Below are 21885 nucleotides of genomic sequence, written 5' to 3'. Positions count from 1 at the left end.
TCCCTTACAGTGATAATAACATCTGCAAATACACATAAAAATTTTGATTTTCTGATGCTGCATTGATTAAATAGCCAGTGAAGTGATGTTTCAGCTGGAGTCTCTCTCTCTCCACATGTGACCAATGACGTGGACGCGATCTGATCTCAAGTATCCAACATTTTCTCTCAGCTTAATCACTCTTTTTTTCTTTTCCACGACTGAGGCCAAAAGCAGACAAAGAGCTCTCTATCCTCTCTACATCTAAAAGGCACAGTGGGTAACAGTGGAATCAATCTGTAATTATTACCGGAAAAACAACTCAAAAGTGACTGGCTTAGCGAAAGAGTAAGGTAAAATATGTCCTTCTAAAAGAAAAAGGCACCAGGTCTGATTCTCTATTCAGTTTATATTATATTTGTTGTATTTCAGTTTCCAACTATGGACAGATTATGGACAACAGCAGCTGAGATGACAAAGAAAATTAATGACAATGTGTCAAAATCATGAAGGACACCGTAACAAAGGCACACAGGCACCATATGGTCCTCGCCAGTCTGCCCGACAACATGGTGCGATGACAACACGCATGCTCGCATGCACCAGTCAGCTCTTTAGTCTAAGAGGGAATGGATCCATGGAGACAGAGGGTTTTTTGGAGGCTGAAAAAGCAAAGTATTGTTAATATTTTACAACTGGGACAGAAATCAGGAAAAAACAAACAAAAAAAAGAGTAACATCAAGAGTAAAATAAAACAAAGGCGGTTCATTTCACGGTCCATCTGTACAAGATAAACAGACTGTGACAGTGAAGTAACACAGAAGGCCACTCATGAGACACTTGAACCAGGAAGGCTGATAAACAGGCACTGTAACCAAAACGATTGTGTGGCAGAGCACAAATCAAAACATAATAAAATAAAAAACATGGCAGCAACAAAAATTACTATTATTGGCACAAAGAAACAACATAATAAGCTGAAGAACTCAAAGAGTTCACTTTTAACCTTAAGTTATTAACACAAATATTGAAAAATTCCCAATTTTATCACGTTAACTTTTTTTTTTTTTAATCCTAAATACTATTTTGTATCTGGCTCACCACCAAATTCGAATCATTACTTTCTTAGGCAATGACCTAAACCCCAACAAAATGGCTTTTTAATCCAATAATCACTTTTTTAAGACCAGAAAACAAAAAACCTGTCTCTCACTATCAAATAAACATATTAGTCCCCAATATTTTTCTTGTCAACAAAAAGTAAAATTGCACAAATTCCAGGAAACTATTTACAGCTATACAAGCAACTGGCCATTTCTAAAGTCATGACTGCATATATATATACTGTACATTAACTAAATCAAAGGTTTACAGTGCGTATGATCTTACAGTTGAATACTTGGGTTCCTGCTTACTCAGTTTATACTGCCTAGATGCATAAACTGTACTAACTTATCTCACCATAAGATGCTCGAACCGCTCTACTTCAGTGACCGAGAGTTTTTTAACTCGGTATATAACTTTGATCCTAGAGTTCTCTATAAGGCATTAACTGCAGGTTTTTCCTGTACTTTGAACTTACTGTGTCTTTCTCATTGGGCACAACTTCACAGCGTTTCCCCCTTCACCACATACACGTATGCAAACCTTTTTAAAGACCTCACTCAAGCACTTTTCCATCTTTTTCATTAAAAGCATCTTTGAAATCTATCATAATTTTCATGCTGTAAAAGTCTTTTTATAATCATTATTCTCTCGTTAATCGTGTCATTTTCCATTGAAGTTGCAGTTCAGCTCTTTAGGAATTTTTATTCTTTTTTCTTTTTTTTTTGGATCTCAGGGATGAGTCAGATCCAGAGCTGACGTGATTCTCCTTGGTTCATACATGAGGCTGGATGAGGACGTTAGGCAGGGGTAGAGTTCTTCTCACTGACCAGACTGGGCTTGGGTTCTGGTCTGTGGGGTTTGTGCTGAGGGCTGCTGCGGAGGTTATCATCCATCTACAGCACAGGACGTACAGTTCAGTTAGAACACACAGGCAAAAATAATATGACAGTAGCTACATGTGCATCTGTGAAGGTTCTCAGTCATCCATTCATCTTCTGTGGGCCGGTCACCTACAGCCAACTACAGAAGATGACAGTAGCTATGTTAACATGGACAAACATAATCGGAATAATAAATAAAGGAATGTAAATAAACCATATTCTGATCCAATATTCCCCGTTTGGTAAGAAATATCATTTCAATCTAGGGGTAGTTTATGCAGATCATCATTCCAATCAATGTTCATGTAAACAGCTGTTCCAATCATGACTTCCTGGTTTGGATTGTCACATTTCTGACCCGACATAAAGGTGACGTGTTTCCGTTTTTTTTATATTATTAGTAAAAGCTTCAGTGGGGAAAAAGCCTGGTCTGGAGCTGACAGCGTTTTCCTTTTAGAGACTTATAGAGACTAAATAAAATGTGCTCTAATTGATGTAGGTCAAATTATAAAAAAAGAAACTAATACACAGATATAAAAGTGACAGATGTAAGAGTTAAATCAGTGGTGCACAGTGTGGGAATGAGCAGAGGGGAAATACAGGGTTCTCACACCATCATTTGATGATATCAAATTCAAGGGCTTTCCAGGACCAATTCCCTTAAATTCAAGGACCAAATGTGCTGACACAGCTTAGGATGGGAGGGCAACTTTCAATGAACCATGTCTATTTAGGGCCATTTTCAAAGATTCAATGATTTCAAGGACCCGTGGGAACCCTGGAAATATCTGAAGCTGAGCAGAACTGCACATGACAAAACCATTTATTCTGATTAAATGCCTGATGCATGTTTTCACACGTCATGATTAGATTACTTATTTTTTACATCCATGTCAAAAGGAAGTTGTCATTTCTAATTTCAATCAGACTGGATAAAATGTGCACATGTAAACACAGCTACTTGATTCTGTAAGACACAACGTTTATGTAACTATAGGCGATAACGCATCTGCCTAATGTGACCGTGAAGTCATGCAAAGAAGAGGAAAAGTAAAAAAGCAGAAGCACCTTCTCTATCAAGTTGGACTCTTTGTTTACAAGCTGAGTTAGTTTCTGTAGGTTTGCATCCTTTGTGTCCTGAACAGGTGGGGGAGGACCTGGAAAGAGATGGAGCGAGGCCACACCGGCAGAAAAATTAGTGTAACGGGAAGAGTATTAAACCACTGCAGTGCACATCCCCAAAATAAAAAGGATACAAAGAGAAAGCATGCAGGGAAACAAAGATGTGTGAAGAAGGACAACTCTAAAAAGGTTAGTTATTTGTGTGCTGGCAAATGCAAATATGCTCCCACATATTTGTGTGTCTCTCAATTTTAGCAAAGTCAAGCAAAAGTGTGAAAAAATGTCCAGTGTGTGTGTTTGATCTTACAGGGGTGATCTGAGCTGAAGTACACGTCAAGGACGGTGTCACAGAAGCGTGTGAGGTTTTCCAGCTGTCTGACGTGGCTCTGTAAAGGGCTGCTGGGTAGATTGGCTTTACAGAGAGGAGCCACAAAACCAAACACAAAGGCATCCAGACTGGTCGGCCTGCAATCACATACACACAAATATGCATTTATTTGCAGCGAGAAGACCTGGGTTCGAGCCCCGGTTGGAACAAGGGCCTTTCTGCATGGAGTTTGCATGTTCTCCCCGTGTGTGTGTGGGTTCTCTCCGGGTTCTCCGGCTTCCTCCCACAGTCCAAAAACATGCAATGTGGGGATTAGGTAAATTGGACACTCTAAATTGACCATAGGAGTGAGTGTGAGAGTGAATGGTTGTTTATCTCTAGCTGTGTGTGGCCCTGCGATGGACTGGCGAACTGTCCAGGGTGTACCCCGCCTATCGCCCGATGAAGCTGAGATTGGCACAGCACCCCCCGCGACCCTCTGGTGGAGGATAAAGCGGTTAGATGATGACTGACTGAAACTCAGTGTGTCATTTCTGCTGGGGGTCAATCAACCAAAACAATCCCAAAAGGCCTCAGTTTGAAGACGTCCAGAAGTAGCATGGGATCATGGGAATTGCTGTTTTGTCTCATTTGGTTCCCCTGTGTGTTTGTTCATCACAGGGAGAGCTTTGGCAGCAGAACATGCAGCAAACGGTAAAAAGTAGTCGTGTTCTAATAATGATAAATAGAGCTTTGATGAGGAAACAGTACAATAGGAGCCTGGATGCAAGTGATTTGACTTTCACAGACAAATCACAGTCAAATCGTGAATCCAGAGGCTTCACTATAGCAGTGCATGTTGCAACTGGAAGATTTCAACAAATGACAAACAACAAATTTAAAAGAACGTACAAGTTGCCGAAGAAGTAGTTTGCGGTCCCCAGTCTGTAGGAAAGGAGGTTCAGGCACTCTTTAGCATCACTGTAGATCTGAGGCAGAGAACAAAAAGTATTTTCAGTTGTAAAAAAGAAAAAGAGAGAGAAAGAACTCTTCAAGTTATCACACGTGTTGACACAACATGTAGGGGCTGCAATGATTATTAGATTACTAAATGTATGGTAACAACTATTTTGATAATTGATTAATCAGTTAGAGTGTTTTTTCAATAGCTTGTTAAACACAAATATTTAATATTAAAATGTGTACTGGCTTCTTTGCTCCATGTAATAAACATCATCAGTTCCAGGTTTGGGAAACACAGATCAAACTTTTTCAAGATATTCTGTCATTTTAAGGACCAAACAAGGACTCGATTAATTGAGAAAGTAATCAACAGATTCATAGATTATGAAAATAATAATTAGGTGCAGCCCTGACAACATGTGACTGATGAATCAGATGAGTATTTACCTTTCCCTCCACCTCAGAGATTCTGTGTAGCGGTGCTTCTCCTTTCATTAAAAGAATGCGGGAGAGGGCGGTGTTGGCATGGCGACAAGGAACGAGAAAGTTAAGCGGGAACGGCGAGCGTGAGGCAAACCATGGCCGTGTCAGATTGGCGTAGTTTTCTGCATCCACCCAGAACGTGTGCAGCTGTGGAACACAAGGACAGAAGAACATTACTCACTGATTGTGTTTGCCAGGAAACAAGCAGAGGAGAGATGGTGTTACCAGAGCTGGACGCAGTTTCTCTTCAAGCAGGGCGATGTACGCCATGGTATCCGCTCCTTGTCTGGCTGTCAAATCATAGTCTGCATTAAACCTCTGAAATTAAAGAGAAATCATAAACGCATGATGATCGGCAAAGTGGATTAGAAAGATCTGATGATCAGGTGATGGACAGTGAACAGACTCTCACCTGTTTCCTCAGGAAATTAAGTATCTGTGTTGGTTCTTGCACTGCAGAGTCTCCACAGAGCAGCTCTGGGACGGTGGCTGCAGGTTTAACAAAAGCCAGGAGAGTCAAGATATAAGGTAATGTTATTGGGCAAATGGTGGTGCATAAGTACAACATGTTTTATATAATGCTTTTTTTAATGGCAAAGTACAAAGGACCAAATCTATTGGAAAATTGAGGATTATAGTAATTGGCATTTTCTTATAGCAGTCAAAGAACTTGTCCACCCATGACACAGGATAACTGAACAACTCCCACAACGATACCACACTGACATGAGTTTCTGAGTTTCCTTCCCACCTGTTAGAGTTTTCCATGTCCAGTCTATGGGAGAAACTGTCACTTTGGCCCCGGAAAACTTGGCGTATGCCTGGGGAAAGAAAACAGTAAAAATCAGGAAAGATGATAAAAAGAGACCACAGTCAGTGACTAAATGTAAACTCTGAATGTAAAAATCGGAAGGAAAAACACAATAAGGAAAAATTAATGTTCAACTATTTTGATTGGTTTGAGTGTTTTTTAAAGAATTCAAAAAAACAAACAGTTTTCTCATTTTTCAGCTTCTAAATTGTGACTATGTTGCCAAAGAAACCATTAAAACTGAATCATATTGGTTTATTGGGGTTATTGGACAAAAAAAAAAGACATTTGAGAACATCATCATTTTCCAGGTTGGTTCCTGAATCCTCACACTAATTAACATCCAATATTTCATTATTGGCAAGTATTCACATGCTGAATAAATTGTATTTAACAATTTTGAAAACCAATTTAGGACGAATTACTAAAAAACTCTTCTTTCTCTTCTTTAAACTATCAGATGGACATTAGCTTGACTGGTGTCACCTAGTGGCGAGAGTTGTAACTGCATGAATTCACTCAACACGAAAATCGACAATGAAATAAGTCAACTTTCTTCACAGTGACCACAGTCGACAGTTAAAACGGTTAAAGAGCGACGTAAACAACTGCAGTGGATTCAAATCTAAACCTGTGAATTCTGACCTTGACGACATCAAACCTCTGTTAGCAGTGACACCCGTGTCAGTGCATCATCCTACAACCACGCCACACAGAAGATAATCCCCTGAATTATCTCTTTGATTAGTGGCTGACAACAACAGGAAACAACATTTACGACAGTGTCCAGCACAGAGACGCCACAAACTGCAGCAGGAGACAAGTTAGCATGGAAGCTAACATGAAAACAGGTAAAGCTAACGCAAGAAACAAACATGTCGTGTGATAAAGAAGAAGTGAAAACAGTCACCGAACTTTGACTTCTCTGTACAAATTGAACAATAACGTTACCAGGACTATGAGGGACTCTGTGTGGACAGACGGTAAACCCCAGTCTCCTCCCCAGCATCTCAGCTCCATGGCAGCCGCCATGTCAGTGATTCACAGAGGAGGGGAGGGGAGGGGAGAGGAGGGGGCGCGCGTGTGACGTCACGACGTACCTGTTACACTACAGCCTGCAGATGAGAAGGGAGATAATCCGATCGAAAATCAAATCAAACATATCATGGAAAAGTAATCACATCTAAAATAACCAAAAATGCAGTAGAAATAAACAGATTGAGAATAATAAAACTGAATATAATCTCGTGAAAAATACTCTGATACTGATCACTGATTCAATGACCTGAAGAAAAATTATCAGATTGGAAATTATAAAGTGGAAAGGTCACATTTAAAAAGACAAGATGAAGATGTAAGAAGATTGAGAATAATCAGATTGTAAAACATCAATATAAAAAATGTCCACATTCAAAGTAACCAGGTGTTTTGGAAAAATCTCACTAATAATAATCTGTTGAAAAATTATCAATTTGAAAATAATGAAGGGAAAACAATCAAATCAAGTATAATCTCACTGAAAATAATCTGTTAGAAATTATCAAATTGAAAATAATGAAGGGAAAACAATCAAATTAAGAAAAATGTGAATGAAAATAATCTGTTTAAAAATGACCAGATTGAAAATAATCAGGTGAAAATGTATTACATGAAAAAAGGAGTAGATTTTCAGTGAAAAATGATCAGATTGAGAATAATCAGAAAAAAAAATCTGAATTAAAAATAAGGAGGTATAAATAATCAGATTAAAACGATTTGTTAAAAAAGGTAAAATGTGGGTGTTTATGTTGAACTGTTGCATTTCTTGTGTTTATTTGTCCCGTGTTTAAATAAACAAATGAATTCCCAGTAGTTGTTATTAGTCTCCTGTTGTTTTGTTAGAGCGATAGTTAGCATCACTGTAGACAGCGTCGAGGTCATTAAAGTGCTGAGTCATGGTGAGCTAATCATGAAGTAATTAGGTGAAACAACTTAATTACAGGGGAATGTACCAAATATAGCACATCCACACAAAAAATCCAACATTGTGATGAGACTGTTTTACAAATCACTGCAGCCAAGATTATATGTCAATGCTTAATCTCACATTTTTGAATTTTCTGGCCCTAATTTAGTCCTGGATTATGAATAAAGCTTGATATATTATTCATAGATATTGCATATTTAATTATTTAGAATATAAATTGATCTTTACCCATTATATATACACCTGTTATACTCTTTAAATATGATATTCAAGCTGTTTAAGTATTTGTTATAAAATGTTGGATATGTTGATTAGAATGAATTTTTCTGATCTGACACATGTTCTACAGCTGCTTCTTTTTTTACTCTTAAACATGTACTAGGGCAGCAAGGATTAATCAATTAATATTTTATTTTAAATTTAAGAAGGTAAAGTACCTTTAAGATCGAGAAAGTAGACAATAATTTAGTTACTCCAGAATAATTGATTACTAAATTATTCGTCAACTGTTTTGATAATCGATTTGATCAGTTTCAAAGTGTTTTTTTAGTGATTTTTCAGATTCTTAAATGTGAATATTTTCTGGTTTCTTTTGTTCCATTTGACAAAGAAATCATTAAAACGGAATAATTTTTGTTTATAGACAAACAAAAAAACACATTATTAACCATTAAATAATCATTACTTAGGGCCCTAATGTGTACATAATTATTATTAAACATCACTGTGGGAGAACAAATGCTCTATGAATCTTATTTTAATCACAATAATAACTGAAGCCTCTGGGTCACACTGTGACTTCCTTGTGACTTCCTCTTTTTTAGTGTTTTTACGTCTTTTGGGCCAGAGTACAGCGGCGATGATGACGGTCAGACTACTGAAAGGCTGCCAGGTGTTTGGTCACAGACTAGACAGCCAGACTCAGACGAACACGGTGATAATGCACAAAGGGATAGTAAACGTTTCTGTCTGGATCAGGCCCACAGCTGAGATGTTGAAATGTACTTGAGTCGAGCAGAGGAAAGACGAGTACCAGACATCCATCATGAAACCTTTCCAGGGTTAAATATTGTCCCAGGACTAGCCCTCATTCTTTCCCACATCATCCAACTGTCGGAATTCAGAACTAGGGGGTTCCAGGAGGCATTTTTGTTTAGCAAATTAATTCAAATCTATTGAAAAACTAATTGACGAATAACCCAGCAGTTTAATAATAATAAAAAAAAAGGAGCGGTGAAGATGAATACCACGTCTATTACACAGGTTCATGATGTTTGTGAGGAGACACTTGCCAGCTGGAACCAGGATTTCCTCCTCTGAGACAGGCTGGGTCCATTTCAGACATTTTTTAGAGTTGGCTGAGCTCACACAGGCTGATTTAGAGTATGTGTTATACTATTATATTACATTATATTTCCAGAAGACTGTAAACACTGAAGAGTCTTAAGGGCGAGAAAAAAAGCTTTATCATGAATCAAATTGTCATTAAAAACACTCACATGAAAGTGACAGCAAACTCAGTACCTTTATAGAATACAAAACTATATTTCTGTTTTCTTTAACTGTTTTTTTTTTTCATCATTTAATCACACATTAGTGGACACTCCCACCGAATAGTCCCCACACTTTGCCACTCTCACAACAGTAGCGTAGGAGAGCACTCCCCTCCCACTTTTCTTTTGCCTCTGGACAAAAAAAAAACTCACCTCTGCTGATATTTCAAGACCTGGGACTTGTCCATCACTCTGCTTGTGATCAGCCTGGGACACGTTTATTGATCCACAGAAGGAAATTGAATTCTTTCTTCAAAGGGAGAGACGGCTCCTTCTTCTTCTTCTTCTTGAGGTGTGTCCCCGTTCCGCACCACAGATGATGTCTCTGTGGACCAGAGCTGCAGCTCTGTCTCTGCTGCTGCTGCAACAGCTGGTGCTCACAGTCACAGCTGAAGGCACTGGTAAGTCCTGGCTCCTCACCATCCATGCATCTGTGTGCCGTGCAGAGGAAACCTCCATAAAACTTGTGTAGCACCTGCTTTATTTCTTTCACACGTTCTTTAAAAAAGCAGTTTTAAGATAATTCTGCAGATTTCACGTCACGGTGACCTACATATGAGGCTGATACTGACTTTGAAAGTGAGCGAGGGAATGAGCCTGGAAAATACACGCAAAACATTCCGTGCAATTTCCTCTCAATTCATGTCATTTAATTGCCGAGTGCCAAATGTGCAAAATGTGTAAAATGTGTCAGAGCGTGAAGTGTTGGGATTGTTCCAGTGGAAAAGAGTTTACTGCAGCTCCCGTCTGCAACTTCACTCTACCACAGTGTGTGTGAATCACAGCAGGGTACAAACATGGACATCCACTTACCCACACGCTCACCAGCCACTTTATTAGGTACACGCGGTCAACTACGTGTAATTATCACATTTTAGGTCCTGAAGACATTGGGTCAGGGTGACATGAGAGAACTGAGCATCAGGAAACAGGAAAGAAAGGGGATTTAAGTGACTTTTTAACGTGGCACAGTTGCTGCTGCCAGAGCGGCTGGTATAAGTATTTCAGAAACTGCTGACCTACTGGGGTTTTCATGTGAGGGTTCACAGGGAAGGGTCTGAAAAAGAGAATCATCCTGTGATCAGTCGTCCCTCAGAGCAAAAACACATCAAACCTTTAAGGAGACACTTAATTCAGTGTCCTGTGTACCTAATAAAATGGCACACACACACATTCATAGTTCATTGACTCAACAGCAGCAATCAGCGATTCATGAAGACACAAACTCGGGAATGTTCTAACACAGGGGTCTCAAGCTCTGGGGGCCACTGAGTGTCTAGTCTGATCAGTATATTGGGAAAAGGCAACTGTTTTGTCAAACAGAAGTCTTTATTTAATGTACTTTTTCCTCATGTGAGCTATTGTGTCTTCTATATATTCTGTATCTTATGTATTACTCTGCACAACACTTTGGCCCACTGTGGTTGTTACATTAAAAAAAAAAAGGGCCACAAATTTGAGACCGCTGTTCTAACACATGTTATTATTGTCGAGGAAAAATAAAAATGGGCAGTTGGCGAACACCATACTGTAGGCAGATTTCAACAAAAATAAAATCTACTACGATAAGTGACGCAAAGCAAAGCAAAGGGGCGCAGGGGTTAAGTCAAAGAAAAACTTGCATAGACCAAAAACCACAAGGGAACAGGACATGAGGAACACACCAGAATCATTAGCACAAAACACCCAAAAGCAAAACACACACAGTCTGACAGACAACAAAGGAGAAAGGGTGAAGACTTTAAATATACACACTAGGAAGAGAGAGATAACGAGACACAGGTGCAATTAATCAGGGCGGAGCAGGTGACATAACGAGACGAGAGGCGAGTATCCAAAATAAAACCGCAAATTAAAACACACTTTAAATACAACAAAGGTCCGGTTTAAGATTGTGACATATAGTTTGTCCTATATTAGATTTATTTATCCTGTATTTTTAAATAATGCAGGCTTGTGTGTCTCCCCTCTCCTGCGTTAGTCTACGACCTGCTGGACTCTCCCGACTGCCTGCCAGACCTACTGCAGGGAAAACTGAAGGCCAAAGGTCAAAACGAGGCTTTCCTCCTGTCTTCCTTCAAGCTCCACAACAAAGGGCCCACCTCTCTCTTCAGTGTCATCAACCCCAAAGACAACAGCAAGTACCTGGACCTCAGCGTGCGGGGCAAACCCAGCAATGGTGACTCCGTCACACACACACACACACACACACACACACACACACACACACACACACACACACACACACACAACATCACCTCTTTGAATTATATTCTTTCATTAATCCTTACCTCTGTCCATCTTCAGTAACCCTCCGTTACCTGAGGACCAACGGCAGATTCGCCACAACCAGTTTCAACCACACCTCCCTGGCGAACGGCCACAGTCACCACGTGATGCTCCACGGCAGCGGTCTGCTGCACGGTTCACCTCACCTCAACGTCTACATAGACTGCAGACTGGCACACTCTTTGAACGATCTGCCTGCCGTGTTTGGGTCAATCCCACCTGGGCCCAACAAGGTGGCCCTCAGGACCCTGCAGTCCAGAGAACAGGTGATGAGGACCAATGTATCGGTATCGGATATCAGATTTTAGCTGAGTCATGTTGTGAGCTGTTTATGTCTTCTTTAAGGGAGAAAATGACACTGTTATTGTTTTACAATAACAGTAGATACTCGAGTTTGTATTTTTGGCATCAGTATCGGACATGAAAAAGAGCTTTGTGACATCCCTAGTAGTAATATTAGAGCTTTGTCTTCAGTCACACGCATGCAAACAGCATAAACAAAGACAAACACAGGAGTGACTGAAGTATATGTTTAAAATATGCTGTTGTTCTGAAGATAAACAGGTAAAAAATATGGAAAAATCAAGGAAATGGATATATACATACATGCCAACATTAACTTGTAATCCTTCAAAAATATGACCACAAAGAACATGTTTTAAAGTCAAACGTGAGGAACACATTCCTAAAAATAGAAATCCTTTGCTGTCATGTCTTGAAAATACATAATTCATATTCAATAATACATAATACAGCAAATCAGATTTACTGCATGGACAAAATGCTCAGTTCATGTCATTGTCACGGTTTCATTTTCATCTTACCTTCATTTCTTGTGTCAGGATGAACTCACAGACTTCAAGCTGGTGACCGGGGACACGATAGACAACGTGGCCACGCTGCAGGACTGTAGCGCTGGTCAGGGTGAATCTGTGCATCTGCTGGGTGAGAAAAGAAAAGACCGGAACGAACGTTGATGTCGTAAAGCGTTTGTCTCCCTTGATTCATTCTTACAACTTGTATCATATGCACTTTTCACACTTTTTTTTACCTACATCAGATTCTGTCATTGTGACGCGTGAGCGGGCCTCAGATTTCCAAGAGGCCCGGATGGCAAAGAACGAGGCCACCATGCAGGAGCTGAGGAACATGCTGACTGAGATGAAGGAGATGCTAAACCAGCAGGTAACTGTGTGTGTGTGTGTGTGTCCGTGTCCTGTAGAGCGTCCAAGTCGAGAGCCAGATGAGGTCAAATGACAAAAAGTTCAGAACAAATGATTTTTCCATTGTCCATTTCCATCTGACTTGCCTGATGTCATCAGAACAGCACATACAGGCCTGTAGTCACATGTATCTTAGTCAGTAATTTGCTGTACTCTATCATTTTTACTAGATAAAAGAGAGGGAGCCAAATACAAATGAGGGGGCGAGGTAACTTGATAAGTGCAGTACTAATAAGTGAGTCAGTGAGGGGAAAAAAAAAGCAGGAACAGACATCACATATTTTCTCTTGGGCCGAATACAACTGCACGGCGGGCCCGATATGGCCCCGCGGCCTTGAGTTTGGCACCTGTGCTGAAGAGAAACACACAAAACAAATTGGAATTGAAACGTGACAAGTGTAAAACGTATGCAACAGCAACACAGACAAACAAAGTTAGTGAAAGAAATGAATGAAATATTCTTGGCAGATCTGAATGACCAGACGGTAAATAAGAAATAGATTATATGTAAAAAGATGATACGTGTACTCAATTTAAGTGCATGTAGTTTGTTCCATTAGTCAGTTTTTCCAAAGTCAGTACATTAATGTGTAAAAAAAAAAAAAAGAAGGATGTTGGATGTAAGAGACGCATCATTAGAGTAAATTACGATTAATCGTTGTTTTCCTCACAACCTCAAAAACAGCAGTAGACAAAATCCAGTTTATGGAGGTCAGACCAGCAGAAACCACACAAAACAGATAAAAATGTCTTCTTTTTTACATTAAGTGTACTGATTCACAAGCACTTACATTTCCATAAATGACATATATTTTTCCTTTGTGAGAAATGAAATACAGGAACAAGAGGTTCCTAATCTCAGCAGAACTTTTTCGTGTTTAAATAATCTTTGACTGAATAACTGAAAGTAAGAATGACATCAATATTCTTCAGCAACAGACATGAATCAGCTGAACATGAGCTCTTCACCTCAACATTATCATTAAAAATCTAAGAGAGCATTTTGTTTATTCAAAAATAATTAGCATGTTTGCCTGTGTCGATATAGACTTAATAATTATGCTTTATAAATACATTTTTTATTGTGAAAACAAACACTTTTATCATGAAATTCTGTAAAAAAAAAAAAAAGAAATTATAATTTTTTTCACCTGCCCGGCCCCTCCTGACCAGACTAGATGTTCAGTGGCCCCCAGGTCATTTGAGTTTGAGGCCCCCGCTGTAAAACATCACAGTTGGCTAACCGTTCTTTACCCTGTCCTCTCTGGTCCAGATTAAAGAAATAACTTTTCTGAGGAACACCATCGCCGAGTGCCTTGCGTGTGGTAAGAAAAAAAAAAAATTTTAGACTCTTCAACGTTTCAACAAGGTCCCTAATAGATGTGTCTGTCCGTGTGTGTGTGTGTGTGTGTGTGTGCGTGCGTGTGTGTGTGTGTCCACAGGTCTTGGGGGAAGTCCGACCAGCACACGTCCAGCTTCAGCTCCGGCTCAGTTTGTCATGCAGAGTCAACCACAGACTCAGTGTCTTCCTGGAACGTGCTTCAGGCAGGACATGTGCATCCGCTCAGAGTCAGGAGAAATCCACTGTGCCCCGTGTCCTGACGGGTACACGGGAGACGGCGTGCACTGTGACGACGTCGACGAGGTGCGGATATTATACAGAATAAGTTTAGTTTTAGTTTAGTTTGCACACACACAAATGGTGCTTTTCCACTATACAGTTCCAGCACGACTCGGCTCGGTACGGCTCGACTCTTTTCCATTGCTGAAGTACCTCCTAAACGTGGGCAGGGAACTGCTGTGATGTCGTTTCATTCGACGAGCAAAGCAGTTGTTTTCGGTGTAACTGAATCATCCGAATCTGTTCATTAAAAGTCAGTGGAAAAGCGCTAAAGTAGCAAAAAATCCAGAAGAGAACAAAAAACAGAAAAAAGACTAAAAACTTAACTTTCACAAATTTGAACAAACTATATAACTCAGAAATAGCTCACTATACAGCAACAAAATAAATATCTACAAAATAAAGTAAAAGAAAATCTGAAACATTGTGAATTAACAGTAATAAACATTTCTAATGAAGACGGCTCTATGAATTTTAGAGTTCCATATCTGTACACCTTGATGTCTAAGTGAGAATTGTCTGAATGAAGTAGCTCTTGACTTCATCTTTAGTTTGTTTCGTTGTTGTGTTTCAGTGCCAGTTTAAGCCGTGTTTCCCCGGCGTCCCGTGTGTGAACACCGCTCCCGGTTTCCGCTGTGGGAAATGCCCTCTCGGCTACACTGGACCTGAAATAAGGGGAGTGGGCGTGTTCTACGCTAAGTCAAACAAACAGGTACATGATAAAGAAAACATTGTTTGTTTACAAATCATTCGTTCTGTTTAAAATGATACTGTTTCCCTCAGATGTGCGAGGACATAGACGAGTGTCAGGGTCCACCTGACAACGGCGGTTGTACGGCCAACTCTCACTGCTACAACACCATCGTAAGTTCATGGTTATTATCACGTTCTCCTGTAATTATGTGAAGTTATCTTCACACGGAGGGTTTGTTTTGTGTGTTTTTGTCTGTTTGTCTGTCTGTCTGTCTGTCTGTGAGCAGCATAACTGGGAACACTAACAATAACAATATGTAACAATATGGTCATTATATTACAATCATTTTGTAATATAATAAAATATAATAATATTATAATATTTTCATTATTATGATAACAATGGAAACTGTGTGTGGGACATAAGGTGAAATTCTTTCATTTCATTATTTGATTGAGGGCCCCGTCAAGACATCCTATAATAAATAGTGTTATTTGGCCACATTGAAACATTGAGATGAATAACATAGTAGTGAAGATATCAGGGTATCAGACAGTGTTACTGTAATATTACAAATGTATTACCACACTATTACCATTTACTAACGTTAGTGTAATTCACCGTTTGTTAAAAAAATCAATATAAAGTCAAATTAGTGTCACATTATCAGTAATTGCCACTTTATTTAAATTGTAAATATTTATTGTGATAGTTAATATAAATACTGGAATGTAGAGGATTTTATAGGTTTTGTGTACAGAACGTGATTCTATATATTTAAAAAGAAAAACATATTATTAACTTTACTCTATACAGTTTCTCTATTCTATCATTTTTGCATGATATCAAAACAGAGCAACCTCCTTATTTCACTGCATGTTTTACTCTGTATCTCTCTGTGCATGTGACAATTAAATATCCTTGAGTGTTTTCACTGGAATACACTTTTATCATGTTTTAATGTCCAATGATTTTGATATACTGTGTCACTGGGTGTCGTGAAAGGTGCTTTTGAAATACATTTTAATCCTGAATCTTACAAAATAAAGGAGTGTATTAACACTGTAGGAAACTGAGCAGCTTGGGTGGAGGTTTGTGCTCCTCTAGATCCATGGTTCCCAACCTGGGGCCCTCACGGGGGCGCCAGAGTTATTGAAATGATATTTGTGCATATTAAATTTAGAAAATCCCAATCACACACTCTACTGGATAATCAGAACTCAAAATCACTCTTTTTTTTTTGGTCCACCTTTAAATTTATCAAGCTATTTATTACCAACACCTCTGTGACCTCTGAACTTCTCAGGTCTCATCTGAGAAATGTAAAAGTACCAAAGATTCGCCAGTATCAGAGAAGAAAACAAGGCCAAATCTCAAGTTACCTTGGTTTTGATCTTATGGAAGTTTTGATCCGTATACTATACACTGAGAATAGGAACAAAATCTACAACTGCTGTTTATTTCTGAATATAAACATTTGTAATTATCCACTTTGTTTTGTGTGTGTGGACAGAGGTTCTGCTTCAAGGCAAAACAGTTTTGAAACCTCTAATCTAGTTGATATCTAACTCTCTGTACTGTACTCTTCTCATCAGGGCTCCTTCCGCTGCGGTGAGTGTAGAAGTGGTTTCACAGGTGACCAGGTCAAAGGTTGCCTCGGCTCCAGGCTCTGCCCCAACGGTCAAATCAGCCCCTGCGACACCCACGCTAACTGTGTTGTGGAGCGAGACGGCAGCATTGGCTGTGTGGTAAAGAATCCTAGAAAATGTTTCATATTTCACATTTCGTCTCTGCCTCACACCTGGACGTTTGTGAATCCCATCATTGTTTCCCTCTGTCTGTCTGTCTGTGGTTCAGTGTGGTGTCGGTTGGGCGGGTAACGGTTACATGTGTGGGAAGGACACAGACATTGATGGATATCCTGACGCTCAGCTCCACTGCAGAAACAACAACTGTAGGCAGGTACTTGTTTCTACAGCCCGTGTCCTCCTCTTACACTCAAACCCCTTTATAGTATTAACACTTAACTCTACATGTGGTGTTTCCCTGCGTGTTCTCCCCAGGACAACTGTGTGTTTGTGCCAAACTCTGGCCAGGAGGACGCAGACAGGGACGCCATCGGAGACGCCTGCGATGACGACGCAGACAACGACGGGATCATAAATGAAAATGTAGGCGACCTCTCGTCCACCCCTGTAATGAATGCTAACTTAATTTTCTTCTTTTTTTATGAGGAATTGGCCTGAAAACTTACATTTTCTGTGGCAGGATAACTGCTGGCTCAGTCCTAATATGAACCAGAAGAACAGCGATAAGGATCTCCACGGTGACGCATGCGACAACTGCAGGACAGTGGACAATCCCTCACAGGGAGACATAGACCAGGACGGACTGGGAGACGACTGTGATAAAGACATGGATGGAGACGGTTAGTGCATTTATCATTAGTATTATTTTTGATTTTTCATTAAAGACACAAAAGATGGCACAAAAAAAACAACATATAAAGAATTTAAAATCATACATACCTGTGTCTCCACAGTCATGATGGTTAAAGGGCCAGTGTGTACAATTTGGGTGGAAAATCACCTGATTGGAAGAGAAGGATATTATATTATGATCAATTTCTAAAAAGGAGGTAGATATTAGTTTTTATTATCCTATACCAACTTATTTCTATTCTATCGTTATCACCAAGTAAAACAATGGAGAAGACAATTATAAATATGTGTGGGACACATAAACTATAACCTCAGAAACAACATGGTATCACTGTGATATAAACTCCTCATTACTATACTATTACCAAACCGGAAACTACATTAGATTGAAGACAGTATTTCCATCATTTTACCTTTCTATCACACATTTATTGCCGTACTATTACCACACTATTACCATGTAGTAACAGTCGTGTGACTTAACACATGTACCTCTTGTTAAAAAGTGTCACTTTATCGGTCAATGTCACTTAATCCTCGACATCATATGAAACTATCTGTTGACATCAGTATCAAAAAAGATGCAGAAAAAACAGCATTACTAATTTTTTGTTAATACTGATTATGTTGTCATTGTTCTGGAACGTTTACATCACTGGTGGTAATTGGTGTACCCTCACTCTTGTAAAAAGGTCACTGTGGTTTGTGGTGATGAAGTTTGTAGGTTCGGTAATTGGACCATAACTACTTTAATTACACCAGGTTATCCGAACTGTCTGGAGCAGACTGTCCATAAGTGTGCCTGTTAAAAACATCCTCACGTTTGTTTCCCATCCACATCCACTGTGAGTTAGATCATTAGTTTACAGGAAAATAACTCGAGCATGTGAGTGTCATTAAATAAAAAAATGTAAAAAAAAGTTCAAAACTCTGTGAAATGTTGAGAAGTTCCAAATGGAATAGAACGTCGTTGTTTCACTGGTGTGTGTTTTTTTTCACTTGGTTGCCCATGAAGAACATTTCTCATTTGTTCCACTGGAAACATTTCTTTCCCTCTTGCTTTTGTGAGCCTTCATGTTTACCTTTATGTGCTCGTGTGTGTGTGTATGTGTGTGTGCGCTGCATGTTTTGACTCTGTTTGGCAGCAATCCGACCTCTTGATCGCTTGGTTATGTCTTTAACGCTCAGGGCTGGATTGCTCAGCACTTGGTCATGTCTGTCTCTCCTCTAAAAGCATTTTTCCACGATGAGCCCCTGCCAGGCTGGAAACTATTTCCCCTTCCTCTTATACAAACACTGCCCTCTGCTGATGAGTTTGACAGACTGAACTCTTCTCTGTCATTCACTTCCTTCAGTGTTTTGGTGTATTTTAAATTCAATTTAAAGCATTTATGTTCTCAGGCATCCCAAACAATCAGGACAACTGCCAGAGAGTCTCCAACCCAGACCAGAGAGACAGAGACAGCGACGGTGTGGGAGACGTGTGTGACAGCTGTCCTGATAAATCCAATCCTAACCAGGTATGAAACCAAACTGTGCACATTTTTAAAAATGGATTCAGCTGCTTGTCATCTGACTCTGAGTGTGTTCCGTTCACCTGCAGTATGATTCAGACAACGACCTGATAGGAGACTCCTGTGATGACAACATAGACAGGTAGAACTCTCATATGTATACAGTATTAATGTGCACTAACTGGCCACTTTATTAGGTACACCTGTAAAGTGCAGACATCAATCTATTTAGGCACTGCTGGAGATTAAACTACAAAAGAATTAAATCGGTGGCACTTGGTGTAAAAAGTTGGAGAACCATTACATTTCTACATGTGTAAATATGCATTATGAATTGGGAGTGTCCTCATTATTGATATCTGCTGTGATATAAAACATCAGCTGATCAGCAAGGATTGTGGGTATTTAAGATGTGCTCAAAACATCACTGGCATTGAATTGATGCTCTGTGGTGTCTGGATCCTTCCCTTCACAATATTTCTGATTGATCGAGCACAGTTCTTAATGTTAAATGACGCTAAATGAGTGTGTCATTTTTCCTCTTAATCTACAACAGCAAAAGAAGACCACACCAGGTGCCACTCCTGCCACTTTATTAGGTGGCCTGTGTACCTAATAAAGTGGCTATGATGTTCTGCCATTTGTTTTCATGTCTTTTCTCTTTTTCAGTGATGGTGACGGCCACCAGGACACAAAGGACAACTGTCCCTCAGCTATAAACTCCGCTCAGCTCGACACCGACAAGGACGGAATGGTTTTGAATCTTGTTTTCTCTCTCTCTTGATCCTTTACTGAATTTATTCACTGCATCATATTTAATGAGTTACACGACTCTGTCTCACTTCATTTTGGTAGGGAGACGACTGTGACGACGACGACGATAATGACGGCGTGCCGGACGTGGAGGACAACTGCAGGATGGTTCCAAACCCAGACCAAAAGGACTCTGATGGTGAGCATGGCACGCTGTGTGTCCATGGGTGTGTGTGTGTGTAGTGTCTCCTGCTGTGTGGTCTCTAAGCGGCGGCCTTGTATTTCAGACAACAAAGTTGGGGATGCGTGCGAAGGGGACTTTGACATGGACAGTATCATTGACAAAATTGACCACTGCCCAGAGAACGCTGAGGTCACCCTGACCGACTTCAGAGCCTATCAGACCGTAGTACTAGACCCACACGGGGAGTCTCAGATTGACCCCAACTGGGTGGTTCTTAACCAGGTACGCAACAGCCTCTTCTTTAAAGGTTTTTTTTGGCAGTAATTGAATATATTATCCATTAGTATGTCTATAATTGTGTGATTGGTTTCTAATAAAAATTGATTGGGTTTTTTTTTCTTACACACTTGCTTTAAAAGCAACTGTGATGCAGTAGGTTTTATAATAAAGATTTTTTTTATTTAATCCGTATCTCTAAACTACTGAAACTATATTTAGGGCATGGAGATAGTGCAGACCATGAACTCTGACCCCGGCCTTGCTGTAGGTACGTACAGAGTGCCGTCACATTTAAGATCCTCCTCTGCTGCAACTATGTGTTTCTCATTTCCTCTGATGTGAACTTCTCCTACGTCTACAGGCTATGTGGCGTTCAATGGGGTGGACTTTGAGGGAACGTTCCACGTGAACACGGTGATAGACGACGACTATGCCGGCTTCATCTTTGGCTTTCAGGACTCTTCGTCGTTCTACGTCGTGATGTGGAAACAGACAGAACAAACCTACTGGCAGTCTGCGCCTTTTAGAGCTGTGGGCTCACCGGGAATACAACTCAAGGTGTGTATGTGTGTTTTTCTTTTTATTATACGACGGTACAATATGTATGTTTATTTGCTTTGTCTATTATATTTATAGTAAAACTACTTGTCAACAGAGTTGATGCATAATAACAGTGAATCACTCATAGGAAGGTAACAAACCTTATATCACTAGGACTTTTACTACAGTCAGATTGTAGCACAGTCTTTTGGCAATGTTTTATTACTATTCAAGTTTACTGCATGTGTCATAATGTAGACTGAAATTATATAAATAATATTCATTTAAACCACCTGAAATAAATAAATCTTTAAGACATTTTTGTTAAAATTATATTGCTTTCAAATATGGGCTTATAAACTCTACTATGACTGGAAAGTTATCCCCAGAATTGAATCTGCTGTTATATCAAATACAGTGATAAATAACAAGAAAAACATTAAAACATTTCTTTAATAGTAAGAAATTAATACATGCTGTTAGTGAAAAAGTCAATTAATTTCACAGATTTCCTCCCCAAAATGTATCTTAAAGTTCCTGTTTGTAAGGTTGAGCTGAAATAATGAAGATAAAATAGTTATACTTAACTTTACAAAAAAATTTAAATAAACGATAAATAACACACTTTGAATTGAAAACCGATGCAATAACATTAGGAAAAGAAATTAATTTAGTCACATCTGTGTGTGTTTGTGTGTACTGTCGTCACCTGTGCTCTTCCATCTTTCGTGGCTTTGTCTAACCTCCAGATGGTGAAGTCTCAGACTGGTCCAGGTGAGTATCTGAGGAACTCCCTCTGGCACACAGGAGACATCCCCGGGCAGGTCCGTCTCCTGTGGAAAGACCCCAAGAACGTGGGCTGGAAGGACAAAGTGTCCTACCGCTGGTTCCTGCAGCACAGGCCTCAGGTTGGATACATCAGGTACGGGCCAGACGCCATCACTCAAGACACATGACATTCTCATTCTGTGTGAAGTGCAGTTCACCTGGTGTGTGTGTGTGTGTGTGTGTGTGTGCGTGTGTACCAGGGCTCGCTTCTTTGAGGGTTCAGACATGGTGGCGGACACAGGGGTGATAATTGACACCAGTATGAGAGGAGGGCGACTGGGGGTGTTCTGTTTCTCCCAGGAAAATATCATCTGGTCCGATTTGAAATATCGTTGCAACGGTGGGT

At 39.8% G+C, this 21885-nt stretch overlaps 2 protein-coding genes across 3 annotated transcripts in view; one reads left to right on the top strand and one right to left on the bottom strand.

Annotated features, from left to right (window-relative positions):
* Positions 1–370: 370 nt before the first annotated feature.
* mtx3 (metaxin 3) lies at positions 371–6698 on the bottom strand. 2 transcript variants are annotated; one of them, XM_044025655.1, is made up of 9 exons: positions 6606–6698; positions 5595–5664; positions 5256–5332; positions 5069–5161; positions 4808–4990; positions 4310–4386; positions 3398–3555; positions 3037–3125; positions 371–1980 (listed from the first exon to the last, which is right to left on the bottom strand). In XM_044025655.1, exons 1-9 carry the CDS (start codon positions 6684–6686, stop codon positions 1885–1887), a joined length of 924 nt encoding a protein of 307 aa, XP_043881590.1. In that variant the 5' UTR covers positions 6687–6698; the 3' UTR covers positions 371–1884. The 2 variants fall into 2 exon arrangements, with proteins under 2 accessions (XP_043881590.1, XP_043881591.1); XM_044025656.1 differs by lacking the exon at positions 3037–3125.
* Positions 6699–9351: 2653 nt separating this feature from the next.
* The window catches only part of thbs4a (thrombospondin 4a), a 13462-nt gene continuing 928 nt past the window's right edge, over positions 9352–21885 (top strand). Inside the window, exons 1-22 of the mRNA XM_044025645.1 lie at positions 9352–9574; positions 11155–11352; positions 11481–11728; positions 12305–12407; positions 12523–12647; positions 13959–14010; positions 14128–14330; positions 14881–15018; positions 15090–15170; positions 16596–16748; positions 16858–16962; positions 17064–17171; positions 17269–17428; positions 18843–18961; positions 19045–19097; positions 19625–19709; positions 19811–19907; positions 19996–20174; positions 20391–20439; positions 20533–20729; positions 21461–21633; positions 21740–21879. Coding sequence (XP_043881580.1) covers positions 9490–9574; positions 11155–11352; positions 11481–11728; positions 12305–12407; positions 12523–12647; positions 13959–14010; positions 14128–14330; positions 14881–15018; positions 15090–15170; positions 16596–16748; positions 16858–16962; positions 17064–17171; positions 17269–17428; positions 18843–18961; positions 19045–19097; positions 19625–19709; positions 19811–19907; positions 19996–20174; positions 20391–20439; positions 20533–20729; positions 21461–21633; positions 21740–21879 — 2851 coding nt within the window. The 5' untranslated portion in view covers positions 9352–9489. The remainder of the gene's footprint in view (positions 9575–11154; positions 11353–11480; positions 11729–12304; positions 12408–12522; positions 12648–13958; positions 14011–14127; positions 14331–14880; positions 15019–15089; positions 15171–16595; positions 16749–16857; positions 16963–17063; positions 17172–17268; positions 17429–18842; positions 18962–19044; positions 19098–19624; positions 19710–19810; positions 19908–19995; positions 20175–20390; positions 20440–20532; positions 20730–21460; positions 21634–21739; positions 21880–21885) is intronic.

Source organism: Solea senegalensis, linkage group LG5 (genome assembly GCF_019176455.1).
Source record: "Solea senegalensis isolate Sse05_10M linkage group LG5, IFAPA_SoseM_1, whole genome shotgun sequence".
NCBI lineage: Eukaryota > Metazoa > Chordata > Actinopteri > Pleuronectiformes > Soleidae > Solea > Solea senegalensis.
The sequence above is the reverse complement of the archived record's forward strand: the minus strand, read 5'-3'. Positions and strand labels throughout refer to the sequence as shown.

Bases quoted from the DNA above. Each gene is read 5' to 3' on its own strand.
- mtx3 (XM_044025655.1), bottom strand. From the start codon at position 6,686: ATGGCGGCTGCCATGGAGCTGAGATGCTGGGGAGGAGACTGGGGTTTA. The intron at 5,333-5,594 runs GTGGGAAGGAAA...TTAAACCTGCAG, and splicing joins GACATGGAAAACTCTAACAG to CCACCGTCCCAGAGCTGCTC. The intron at 3,126-3,397 runs GTAAGATCAAAC...ATCTCTTTCCAG, and splicing joins CTTCAGCTCAGATCACCCCT to GTCCTCCCCCACCTGTTCAG.